The following is a 13,829-nucleotide window of genomic DNA, read 5'->3' as shown; positions in this document are numbered from 1 at the left end:
TTAATTACATGGCAAAAATAAAGATTAACTAAGAAAGAACCATTTCTGATTATTGTATCCTTGATGAAATGAAAATCTGTATAACTTGATGAAAGCTGTCAGCACATAAGTTTTTTTCTCAGTGTGAAGTTGAGTCAGACACTTGAAAGTTCAAATGTAGGTCTATTATCAATCAATATTTATTTTTTTAAGATTTATTTATTTATTTGACAGAGACATGCGAGAGAGGAACACAAGCAGGGGGAGTGGGAGAGGGAGAAGCAGGCTTCCCACTGAGAAGGGAGCCCAATGCGGGGCTTGATTCCAGGACCCTGGGATCAGGACCCCAGCCTAAGGCAGACTCTTAACACCTGAGCCACCCAGGCGCCCCCAAAATGTTTATTTTAAAGAATTACATTCCCAGGAAATTTCCTTAAAATGTTTTCTTCATTAAGTTATTTGGGTCTTTGGCCATTAGCTTTCAATGTGAATTACTGTAATTATGCATTTGTTACTGCTAAAGCATTGGTACATGTTGTCCATGTTGGGGTTTTATGTTTGTGTTTTTACTTTTTTTTTTGAAATAATTATAGATTCACATGGAGTTGGCAAGGAGAGTACAGAGAGGTTCCCCACCAGCTTTCCCTATATGGCTACATCTTACATAATTATAGTATAGTACCAAAACCAGGAATATGACATTGGTAAATGTATATATATATGTAGTGTTATCACGTGTAGATTTACATACCTGTTTTTATGCCTGATTTTAGCTTATCTTAATTTATTTTCTTATTGGAGAAGGTGTGACTGTATTCCACATCATCTATGGAAGCAGGCTGGGGGCAAGGTGGGGGGAGGTGATAGAAACTAAGTTGATTCTCTTCTCTTATCTTTGTATTGTTCTTTGTCAATCCAAGAAGGTCTCCTAGGTCCCTGTTTTATTTTTGGTTTTAATCAAAGGTGACCACACGTTTCTAGATGGTTTCTTTCTTTTCTTTTCTTTTTCTTTTTCTTTTTAAGATTTTATTTATTTATTTGACAGATAGAGATCACAAGTAGGCAGAGAGGCAGGCAGAGAGAGAGGAGGAAGCGGGTTCTCTGGCTAAGCAGAGAGCCAAGTGCAGGGCTCTAATCCAGGACCCTGGGATCATGACCAGAGCTGAAGGCAGAGGCTTTAACCCACTGAGCCACCTAGGCACCCCTTCTGGATGGTTTCTAATAGCAGCATACATTCTTTGCCCCCAGCTTCCTTTATTCCTATACTTAAGTCCTCCTCATTAGAAATGTAGTGATTCAGGCGGCATCTGGGTGGTTCAGTCACTTAATCATCTGACTCTTGATTTAGGCTCAGGTCATGCTCTCAAGGTGATGAGATTGAGCCCCTTAGAGGGCTCAGCACTGAGTCAGTTTAGGGTTCTCTCACCCTGCTTGTGCGTGCATGTGTGGGTGCTCTCTCTCTCTTTGAAATAAGTAAAAAAAAATTAAGAAAAAAGAGTAGTGGGGCACCTGGGTGGCTCAGTGGTTTAAAGCCTCTACCTTCGGCTCAGGTCATGGTCTCAAGGTCCTGGGATCCAGCCCTGCATTGTGGGGCGCTCTGTTCAGCAAGGAGTCTGCTTCCACCTCTCTCTCTGCCTCTCTGTCTACTTGTGATCTCTATCTCTGTCAAATAAATTTAAAAAATCTTTAAAAAAAAAAAGAGTAGTGATTCCTGTTTTCTATACAGATGGTATAACCCTTTTTTATTTCTTGAGGCTTTATGGTATGTTTTAATATGTGACAGGCTAGTATACCCATTGCTCTGCCTTTTTGAAGTTTTACATTTTCTTTTGTTAATTGCCTTCTTATATGCATTTTAGTAATTTGCTTATTTATTTACTTCCAGAGATTGGGTTTAAATTTTAAATTAACTTCTAGAAAATCTACTTTGTTATTACATTAATTAATAAACCAGGACATGGTGTATCTTTACTTTTGTTAAATCTGCTTTTGTGTTGTTTATCAGTACTTTAAAGTTTTTATCACCTACGTTTGCATATTTCTTGATAAGTATGTTTTTAGGTATTTTGTCTTTTGCTGACCTTGTAAATGGCCTTCTGTCTTTTATTAAATCTTTAAATTGGTATCTATGGAAGCTCTTGGTTATAGCAGATATTAAAGTTTATAAGTATTTTCTAATTGAATCATTCTTGTGTTCATGGAATAAAAAATGCATATAATCTCTTAATGAGCTCTTTTAGTTTGCTCATGTTTTATTTAGGATGTTTGTATCAGTAATGTGTACATAAAATTAATCCTTAAGTTTGCATATTTTATATTTTTCTCAGATTCTGGAATATAATCACTGCATGAAAAGAATTTAGAACTATTTCCCCTTTGAATACCTTAGAGTATTTCAAGTAACATTGGACTCCTGTTGTCTTTAAGTCTTGGCAGAACTTTGTGAAGCCATCTGGGAAACCATGCACATAAATTTGAAAACCTGAATAAAAATGGAACTATTTCTAAGCATACTTTACAAAATTGACTCCACCTTTTAGTCTTTGTTCCATAGTTAAATATATTGATTGTTGACCATCAGTCTTAGTATCCAAGTTTGCCTAGTCATCTCTTGTCTGGCTGAAAGCCCGTTTTGGAACAGCATTGTACAATAGAAATGTAATGTGTGCCACATAGAATTTTAAATTCTTTTGTAGCCACATTTTTAAAAACTAAAAGGAAATAGGTGAAATTAATTTGAATAGTCTATTTAACCCATTATATAAAAAAATGTCATTCTAAATGTGACCAGTATATAACTTACTATTGAGAAATTTAAATTCTTCATATGAAGCTTTTCAAATTAGGTATGGATTTTTCCACTTTAAGCTGATCTCAATAGACTAATCACATTTCAAATACTCTGTAGCTATATGTGGTTTTAACGTAATAGACAGTGTGGCTCTAGAAGATTCTTCTAGAGTGGGGATTGACAAACTTTTTTATAAAGGCGCAGATAGTAAATATTATAATTTTGGAAACTATATGGTTTCAGTCACAACTACTCAACTCTTGTGTTAGAGCACAAAAACAACCTTAAATGACATAGAAATGAGTATAGCCGTATTCCTATAAAATTCTACCATGGACACTGTAATTTGAATTTTACATAATTTTCATGTGTTAATAATAACTATTATTATTTTCAACTACTAAAAATGTTAAAACTGTTCTTAGTTTATCTAAAAATTGGTAGCATCCTGGACTGGGCCAGAAAGAGATAATTTTAAATATAGTATATTTTTATTTTTTCCTAAATAGCTATCTACACTGAGAAGGGAGAGAAAGAGAAAAGAAAAGGGATTGTTGAGGTGGTTTGGAAATTTTGTAGTATAGGAAATTGTGAGTAAAATTGAAATAAACTGTATAGCCTGCAGAGGGCTGTAGGGGGCAAATAAATAGAGGGCCTACACACACCGGGATTGCAGTTTGAGTCATGCTAACCATGGGTATAGTAAGAGCACCCAGGTCACAAATATAAGTAAGACTTGGTTTGGAGACTTCATGATGTGTAGTTGGCAATCTTGATACCACCTGATGCACAGGTGAGCATAAGAGAATTTCTCCAGTAGTATTGCAAACAAAATTCACAGTGCAAACAAGAAAGATGAGCCAGAAAGCAGCCAGTTGTGTAACAAACAGTAGAATTTACACCCACAATGTAGAAATAAGGGAACCTTAAAGTTTCGGAAAGAACTTTCAAAGGTGATTCATAATCTTAGGAGATAAAGAACTTAAAGCCATCAAAAATCAGCAGTCTTGAAACAACGAAATGGTGTGAAAATCAGCCATTTCAGAGTCTTGTAAGTAAAAAGACCTAGGTGGGCTTCATTATTGAGTAGCTGTCACGTAGGATGAAATGTACTGGAGAATGAAAACTTAGGAAATCTCCAAGAACACTAAACCCAAAATGATCAAAATGATCAGTACTTAGCAGAGACAGAGAAACTAGAAGCTAAGGATTGGAGTCAGTAGTAACTAAAGATGTGCAAAGCATAGCTGACTATACCTTTTCCTGAAGTCTCGAATAAACGTGGACAAAGACCTTTGAAGAAAACTCAAAACTTTATAGTTTTGATGTCCCTTCATCTAAATTAATTTGTAGATTTAATGTATTCTTGGTTGGAATCCCAGTAGGATTTTTTTGGAACTTTAAAATTTGTTTTTGATGTTTGTCTTAGAAAAGTAAAACAAGAAAATTAATGGAAAACTAAAGTGAAATAAGGGGACCTACTCAACCATATGTCAGAAGTTACTGTTTTCAGTGATTGAAACAGTGTGGTACTGACCTAGGTATATACAAGTAGATAACAGAAAAGAACACTTCACAGTAGACACATGTGCAAGGGTGTCTGTTTAGTGTGCAGGGTAGATTTTAATTTTTTTAAATTTTATTTATTTGACAGCACAAGTAGGCAGAGAGAGAGAAGAAAGCAGGCTCCCCACAGAGCAGAGAGCCCAATGCGGGGCTCGATCCCAAGACCCCAAGATCATGACCTGAGCCGAAGGCAGAGGCTTAACCCACAGAGCCACGCAGGCATCCTGGTAGATTTTAATTTTAATTGACATCTCAAATTAATAAAAGAATGTATTTGAAAAATAGCTTGGAGATAAGTGGGTCCTCTTCCTGGTAGATATAAAATTTAAATGAGAATGAGCCTCGGTGGCTTAGCCGGTTAAGTATCTGCCTTTGGCTCAGGTCATGATCCTCGGGGTTCTGGGATTGAGCCCCACATTGGGCTTCCTGTCAGTTGGGAGTCTTCTTGTCCCTCTCCCTCTGCCCCTCCACACCCCACTCTCTCTTAAATAAATGAATAAAATCTTTATTTTAAAAAGTTTTTTGTTTTAGACTCTAGTTCTTTGTCTGTTAGAGAGAGAGAACTTTATCTTAAAATTTTTTATTTATTTATTAGAAAGAGCCAAAGAGATCACAGAGGGAGAGGGAGAAGCAAACCTGCCTCTTAGCCCAGAGTCCAGTGCAGGGCTCAATCCCAGAACTCCAAAAACATGCTCTGAGCTGAAGCCAGACACTCAACTGACCGAGCCACCCAGGCACCCCTAAAACAAACAAACAAAAAAAGTTGTTTTTTTACGATTTTCATTTATTTATTTGACAGCAAGCCAGAGAGCACAAGCAGGTGGGAAACAGCAGAAGGAGCAGGAGAAACAGGCTCTCCTCTGAGCAGGGAGCCCAATGTGGGGCCCCAGCCCAGGACCCCAGGATCATGAACTGAGCAGAATACAAACGTTTAACCATCTGAGCCACCCAGGTGGCCTAGATTATCTGTTGACATAGAAAGGGATCTGTGGTTAATTGGCAAGTGAAAACATATTAAAGTATCATTATAGTCTACAGTATAAAATGTCTTTGTGTGCATTTAAAAATGTAGAAGGACGTATGTTTTTATTTGTGTGCATGTATAAACACGCAGATACAAACACATTTGTGTATATATATGTGCAAACATAAATAAGTATGTATTTATGTAATACACAAGCATATTTGATGTCTAGTACGTTGCAAATATTTCTTAAATGAATCGTGAGCTTAAAACAAGTAAGAAACTTCTTTCAGTGGAAGGTTCAATATGTATCCGTTAGGTAGAACTAATTCCTTGTTTTTCAGCTATCTGAAATTTCACATCTAACATAAATGTAGAGAAAGCTATGTTAAAATTATTTCTAAGGGCGCCTGGGTGGTTCAGTGGGTTAAAACCTCTGCCTTCGGCTCAGGTCATGATCCCAGGGTCTTGGGATCGAGCCCCACATCGGGCTCTCTGCTCAGTGGGGAGCCTGCTTCCTCCTTTCTCTCTGCCTGCCTCTCTGCCTACTTGTGATCTCTGTCTGTCAAATAAATAAATAAAATCTTTTTTAAAAAAAATCATGAAATAGGGGTACCTGGGTGGCTCAGTGGGTTAAGGCCTCTGCTTTTGGCTCAGGTCATGATCCCAGGGTCCTGGGATCGAGCTCCGCATGGGGCTCTCTGCTCAGCGGGGAGCCTGCTTTCCTTCCTCTCTCTCTGCCTGCTTGTGATCTCTGTCCGTCAGATAAATTTAAAAAATAAAGAAAAATAAAATCACAAAATATGAAATACAAAAAAATTACATCTTGGTTTTGGGGTTTTGTAGTGGTATGAGATGACATGAATATCATTGCATCCATTGTTTTCTACTGTGACAAAGATAATTTATGGTAGAGGAACCAGAAGGAGATCTTGAAACCTTTGCCCTCAGGTGTACTTAAGGAACTAATTCTGAGGAAATGATTTTTTAAATAGTGCAGGGATTTTTATTGGACCCTTTGATTCTTCCTCTGTTAAAAGCAGATTTTTCAAATGGCTTTTTGTGGCTGTGCATGAAATCAGTGCTATGGGCTATGGCCACTATTTCTAGAAATGAAATAGATTTATAGAAATTAATGAAAAGGAAAATTAAGTAAAAAAAAATAGAAAATAGGTTATGGTAGAACTTTATAAGGATAATGTTTTTGAGATTTTTGTGGGATGTATATGTATATATGGCCACCAGGTCGATGTGAAATATATTTCATACTGTGGGTCACAGTCAAAACATTTAAAAACTGCTGTAATGTAGAATGAAGTTTCTGAATCTTGATTTTAAGGTATAGATTTTAAGATAAGTGTTTCTTTTAAATACGTTTCATAAAGTTAATTATGTCCGCATGTTTTTATATTCCTATGCCCCCTTCTTAATCATACTTACTTACTTATTAAAGATTTTATTTATTTATTTGACAGAGAAATCTGAAGCAGGTGCGGGGTGGTGGGTAGCAGGCTCCCTGCTGTGCAGAGAGCCTGATGTGGGGGCTCTGAGGGTTCAATCCCAGGACCCTGATCTGAGCAGAAGGCAGAGGCTTAACCCCCTGAGCCACCCAGGTACCCCTATTTATTTATTTTTAAAGATTTTCTTTTTGGGACACCTGGGTGACTCAGTTGGTTAAGTGTCTGCTTTAGGCTCAGGTAGTGATCCCAGGTCCTGGCATTGAGTCCTATTATCTGGCTCTTTGCAGGAAGCCTGCTTCTCCCTCTGCCTGCCACTCCCCCTGCTTGTGCTTGCTATCACTCTCCCTCTAACAAATAAATAAAATCTTGAAAAAAATAAAAATAGTTTTTCTTTTTAAGTAATGTCCTCACCCAACGTGGGGCTCAAACTCAATAACCCCAAGATCAGGAGTCATATGCTTTACCAGCTGAGTCAGTCAGGTACCCCATTAATCATATTTTAAAATTGAACCTTTTTGATTACTTTTAACACGCCCCTTTTATTATCTCCTCACCTTCAACTCGTCTCCATTATTTTCCAAAAGACACGCCTCTGGTAGTACCTTATGGTAAATATTACACACAGTGATTCCTTGATACCAGCAGTTCTCTTGTCTAATAGGTATTGCAAATGAATATTTAAAAATTTTTCCTAGCCTTTACGAAGTTTACATTGGCATACATTAGATGCAGAAGTTGCCTTAAAGTCACTATACGGCTCAAAGCCCTTCATTTTTCTTCTGTTGCTTTTGGGGTAAAGTCCAAACTACTTACGTTAACCCAGGAAGATCTTCATGGGTCTTCCTTCTGATTATAACTTGTTTTGTCTTCTCTTGCCCTAGAGCCACGCTTCATCCTACCTATTGCTTCTGAAGCTTAAGTACCCCTTCTTTCTGTGCCCATAGCACTTACTGTACTTTTACACTAATTGCTGATTTGCTTGCTGTTTTTTCTCATTGGATGGATTGATTTCTGAGGGCAGATCATATCTGACTTCACTGTTGAATCCTTAGCATATTGTACAGCTTAATAAAGATTTAATGAAAAACTACTGTTGAACAATAGTAGTTCTAGCTCTCAACATTCATTGTGTACCTCATATTCTCACAAAAAATCCTCTTAAGATGCGGTGATACAGCTGTTCATAAATGAGGAATCTGAATCAGGTTGTGTTAGTTACATGCCCTAGCTCATTCAGTTAATCAGAATTTGAACCATTACATACTGTCTCCTCCCCCACTCCAGATGAAGTATAGAAATGATTTTACCTAATGAAGAAAATCATGCTTTTCATTTTCACTCATTATTTCTCCCTTTTTATACGCAGCTGGTGTATTCTCAGCAGGCCTTGCTCCAGCTGCATTTGTGCCAAATCCATATATTATCAGTGCTGCTCCTCCAGGGACTGACCCATACACTGCGGCGGGATTGGCTGCCGCAGCAACATTAGCAGGTACCTCACTGTCCAGCCTTGTTGCTTATTATGGATTTAGTTTTAATTCTGGTATAAACTTTGTTTTTGTCTATTTGGTCAATTTGAAGTACCTAGGAAATGAAACATTTATCTGAAATGAGCTGAAGTTTGCAGAGTTAGTTTACTATTTTTCCTATTGTAGTGCTAGGAAACAGCCTAAGCCTGGTAACTCTTTCCTCATGCATAGTTGATGTACATTTTAATTTTGTAGTTTTGGAAATCTTACATTGTCAACTGCAGATCTTCCCTTTTGTGACCAGTGCTATTAACCACAGAAACCTGGCAAAATAACGTCACTTCTCATAAAATAAATGGGGGCTAGGTGCTATAAATACCCATGTCAGGGAGAGTATGAGGTAAAGGAGCTTCAGCAATCTTGAGAGAATGAGTATTTAGAAAGTAGTTAGTTTATTTAGCTATTTAAAAATGTGCAAGCCAACTGAGGGGCAAAATGGAGAATTGGAGTTGGAAAAGAACTAACTGCCAAAACTGAAACTACCACTAAAAATCTAAAATGAAAGCCAAAACTATACAATGTTATGTGTTAGTGGTATAGCCATAAAGCTGCGGGGCAAATATTTTTAAACCCAAAACTATATTTATTGCAAGAGTTATGTGCTGGTCAGGTACCATCCTGTTGAGCAAAGCAATTTGTTGATTTTCTGTACGATTATGAGGAGGTTATTTTAGACTAAGTTGGGTATAGAGACAAATTAATGAGTCTAAGGTATGGGTTATTATGTTGGTCACAGGCAGAAACAAGGTAATATCAGCTACAGAGATGTATGTTCACTGGAGTAAGCCTGCCAGTTGAATTTCATAACTCTAGACTACCGTGTGTTGTTTTTTTTTACTTTGTTCACTGATACGAATTGTCACTGATGAATAAGACTGTTTTAAACACCACTGCTGATAGTTACTATCATGACCAAAGAACAGTTACTCTTTTCTTGAGACTTCTGTACTCTTTATTTATACTCAAGACTTAAAATATTAAGAAGTCAGAAAATAAACGTTAATTTCAAATTTTTGTTTGATAGCTTGCTTAGCAGACGGGAACTCATCTGTCATACTTAGTAGTTTCTCGTATAGATCTGCATGTGATTCCATAAAGAAGGGATGAACTGTCTTGGTGCTGGTTAACTGGATGTTAGTATGTAAAGTTTTGGTTTATCATACAATCTATGGAATCGAAAGAAACTCCTTTAAGAAATTGTTAGTTTTGAGAGTTAGCATTCTAGGCATTCTGGACTTAGGCAAAAGACCAGTGCTACCCAGTAGAAATACAATTTGAGCCAAATAATGTAATTTAGGTTTTTCTAGGGGCTACCTTAAAAAGCAAGTAAAAAAACATAGAATTAATTTCAATATTTGATTTAGCCAAAATATCTAAAATATCATTTTAATATAATTTTAAGTTACTAATAGATCTTTTACACACACACACACACACACACACAAAACCACTCTGGGAGGAGTCCTCAAAATCTTGCATATGTATCATACTTCCAGCACATCTCAGTTTGGGCTATCCAGTTTTTTAATTCTTATGTAGCCACAAATAGCCTCTGGCTTCTGTTTTAGACAGAGAGGTTCTAGGTAGGTGTCTTGACTTTTGTTTTGATAATGTATTCTTCCTTCATAAATCCTGTTAATAGTTCTCATTATAGATTGGTTTAAATTATCTTCAGAAATATATTTTATCTAAATTTTTTTAATGCTTTTTACTTTAGTTGATTCAGTCAATTGTACTGGGGTTTATTTTCCTCCAAAACAAAGTAAAACCAAGAGTTTAACTTTACAAAGTGTTAAAATATTAAAATCATATCTGTGGGATTTTAGGCCCTCTTTATTATATCAGTCAGTAATGATGACATCTTACTCATCAGCTTACTAATGGTGGGCCATGTTGTGTACATGGTCTTTTCCTCTCCTAGAAGCAAATATTACCTTAAAGTAGAATAGAACAATAACAATTAATTCTATTTTTCCTACTTTGCTTTCACATGTCTGTGTCTCTGCTTTGTATTACCTAATTCTTTTTTGTCTTTTTTTTTTTTTTTAAGTTTTTTTAATTTATTCATTTGACAGAGAGATCACAAGTAGGCAGAGAGGCAGGCAGAGAGAGAGGAGGAAGCGAGCTCTCTGCTGAGCAGAGAGCCCGATTTAGGGCTCCATCCCAGGACCCTGAGATCATGACCCGAACCGAAGGCAGAGGCTTAACCTACTGAGCCACCCAGGCGCCCCAGTTCTTTCTTGGCTTGACTTACTAGTCCATTTTCCTAATCATATAAACACTGAAGTTTCATTTGTTTTCATGTGATTTTCAATTGTTTTAGGAGAATTGTGACTAATTCTGTTCCAGATGTGAAAAATATGGTTAATAAAAACTTAATTTAAAAAAGAATATTTTTAAATGGAAGATTTACAATTCAAGTAACAGTTGTAGTGAGCTTGGTACCAGAATGTTTCCTATTTTTATGTTGTAGGTTGCAGATAAAAAGATCAAGTGTTTTTTATTGTTTTGATTCTTTTCAGTAGTCAGAAAATGACCTTTTTAATAAAGAGAATTTGAATTGAACATAGTAAACCCTACAATTTTAAGAAATCTAATGTTTCCTAAAAATACTATATGTTTTCTAGTATCAAACCCATCAGCTGGCATTCAGTAAATGTTGCATAGATTGCTAAGTGTCCTGTCAATTCATTGGCTCTCTTGACTTTAGCTTTATCATCTCCATTAAGGCCATTGCTGTCACTCCTGAATACTTTGTCTTTTAATAGTCATATCTGAATGAGACTGTCCCCCTAATAGAATCAGAAAAAAAATAGAAAGTATGTAGCAGGTGTTAAGTGAGAAGAGAATTATAAGGACATTTGCTCTAAGTCTTAATATACTGTTCCTTTTTATGATCTAATGGTAACTGACTTCATTTATCTATAAAATGTAAGTAACTCTTTTTTTGGGGGGGTGGGGTGGGTTGTGGGGTTTAGGTCCGGCAGTGGTTCCACCTCAGTATTATGGTGTTCCGTGGGGGGTGTATCCAGCCAATTTATTTCAGCAACAAGCTGCAGCTGCGGCAAACAACACAGCAAATCAGCAAGCAGCATCACAAGCTCAGCCTGGACAGCAACAGGTATAGGCCTGCCTTCATTAAATTAATACCTGGAGAGTCTTGAAATTCCAGGAGTTCTTTGTTTTCAAGATCTGTGTCTTTTCATCTTCTTCAGTGTATAATATAGTACCTAGTATCTAGTTGGTATACAAGTATATGGACTATATTTTTTTCTAATTATATGAATTTAAAGATTTGGCTGTATTCTATTTCTGTGTTTCTGTTATGAAACTGTCTTGAAATTTCTAGCAATTTTTAATTTTCTTTTCATCCCCTCTCCAGGTGTGCTAATTTCCCTATCCAAGTAATTATCACTTTATTTTCTTCTCGGTACTTAAATTACTATTTTGAATATTACTATATATCTGATCAGGAAAGGATTCCTGCATACTTTATATTTTTAAGCAAGAGGAAAATATTTTCACTAAACATTAGATTTAACTTCTTAAAATAGAAAATATTTATTGCACAGGTGTCCCTATCCCTCCCCAACCCCCCGCTTTCCTGGAACTATTTTAATAAATGTGGAAACACTATTGATTTCAGAATTCTGGTTGTCAGATTCTTCATAATTACACCGAAGAAGCAGTTTAATGCCAAGTACAGGATTTACTTGACAGCTAAATTTTGTCTAAATTTCCTTCATATATTTGAATACTATATTGATGTTGTATTGAAACTGTCCTTTGGCTCAGTTCTTGTAGATTATACTACAGCGTGATTTAATAAATTCTTTGGGCAAACATGAAAATATGCTACCTGAACAAGACACAAACCTATGTGTGAGGCTTACACAGGTGGTGTTAACAGTGAATCCCCCTTGTCCTGAATTGGTATCTGTCTTTGTGAAATAAATATGATCTAAGATTTTGCCATTCCTCCCTCCAAATAAATTTCTTATTTTAATACTACATTGGTAAGTTAAAGAGCACAAATACTAGAAATAATTTTTCCCAAAGGCCTTCTAAAATCTCCATATTACTTAAGATTGTTCTAGTTGTCAAGAGCCAGTGATTGTGTTTTTGAATTTAAATATTTTACATTTTTTCATGCTAAATCAGCATTTCATTGCACATAATAAATATGTTCAAAGACTATCCAGAGATCCTTTATCATATGTACAGAGTTGCCTGGGATAAATTTATGTATCTGTTATTTGATAATTTCATTTTTAAGGAAATCATTTGTCCTTTGTAGGTTCTCCGAGCTGGAGCAGGTCAGCGCCCTCTTACTCCCAATCAGGGCCAACAAGGGCAGCAGGCAGAATCACTCGCAGCAGCAAATCCAACTTTGGCCTTTGGTCAGGGTCTTGCTACCGGCATGCCAGGTATATAGTTAGTTAATCGTAGAAGTTTGCATATGTTTGAAATGTTAAATGTAGACACTCACACTGAAGAGTGAAAAAAAATCAAGAAATGTTTTTAGAATCTTGCTTACATTGTAGTTAGTATCTTAGAGCTCAGATGCCAGTAGTTGAAATCAGTACTATTGTGAGACTTAGCAGGGATGGCATACATGTACTAGGGTTCTTAATGTGTCCGTTTTTTTCTTCTGTTTATGGCATAAGCTGTAGCATTCTCCCAGCTCACCACAGCCCAGAATTCTGAAGCAGTCCTTCAAGAAATAAAATCAGTTTAGAGTTGGCACGTAAGATAAATCTTGTTTCTGTTTGCCATTGCAGCCAAAGAAAGTCATTTTGTTAATACTGAGAAGTTTGCAGCTAAAATTTTCCACTTTGAACATTGTTCCATTGTGTTCAGCTCATTTTATAGTATTGTTTTTTTTTTTTAAATATTTTATTTATTCATTTGAGAGAGAGACAGTGACAGAGAGGAGAAGGTCAGAGAGAGAAGCAGACTCCCTGTGGAGCTGGGAGCCCGGTGCAGGACTCGATCCCGGGACTCTAGGACCATGACCTGAGCTGAAGGCAGCCACCTAACCAACTGAGCCACCCAGGCGCCCATAAACTGTTGTTACTTATAACTTGGACAGTGTCTTTGAAAATATGCCTATGAAAGCCTAATACAAAGAAAGTTACAAAAATTTCTTCCCATTAACAGACTACAACTCTCAGAAAGGGACAGCAAAATACATGTTTTTGTGAAGTAGATTTTTTTAATACAAAATTATAGATACAAATTTACTACTTTAGTAATAATGGAAAAAAGGTAGTTTTTAATCTGAAACAAGCAGCACTTGTTAACATTTTCAAAGTGAAATTTAAAGCTGCATTTGAAGATCAGTAGGTAATAGGTCACTTCCTATTCTACATTCTCTTCACTCCTGAAGACTCACTTTCTCTTTTAAGTATGCTATTTTTTCAGTCTTAGTATATGAGCAGTTATATAGATTACTTATTAATGAAATGTGAGTTCTGGTTTCCATTTCATCGTAATGCAGTTATATTTTCTATTCATATCACTTAGGAAATGTGTTTAAA

At 36.3% G+C, this 13,829-nt stretch overlaps 1 protein-coding gene across 7 annotated transcripts in view; it reads left to right on the top strand.

Moving 5' to 3' along the window:
* The window catches only part of PUM2 (pumilio RNA binding family member 2), a 102,758-nt gene that overhangs the window by 42,069 nt on the left and 46,860 nt on the right, over positions 1–13,829 (top strand). For all 7 annotated transcript variants that reach the window (XM_059405198.1, XM_059405197.1, XM_059405194.1 and 4 more), the window contains 3 exons: positions 8,127–8,252; positions 11,268–11,410; positions 12,587–12,716. In XM_059405198.1, the coding sequence (XP_059261181.1) occupies positions 8,127–8,252; positions 11,268–11,410; positions 12,587–12,716 (399 nt within the window). The remainder of the gene's footprint in view (positions 1–8,126; positions 8,253–11,267; positions 11,411–12,586; positions 12,717–13,829) is intronic.

The sequence above is a fragment of the Mustela nigripes genome, chromosome 7, assembly GCF_022355385.1.
Source record: "Mustela nigripes isolate SB6536 chromosome 7, MUSNIG.SB6536, whole genome shotgun sequence".
Taxonomy (NCBI): domain Eukaryota; kingdom Metazoa; phylum Chordata; class Mammalia; order Carnivora; family Mustelidae; genus Mustela; species Mustela nigripes.
The sequence above is the reverse complement of the archived record's forward strand: the minus strand, read 5'-3'. Positions and strand labels throughout refer to the sequence as shown.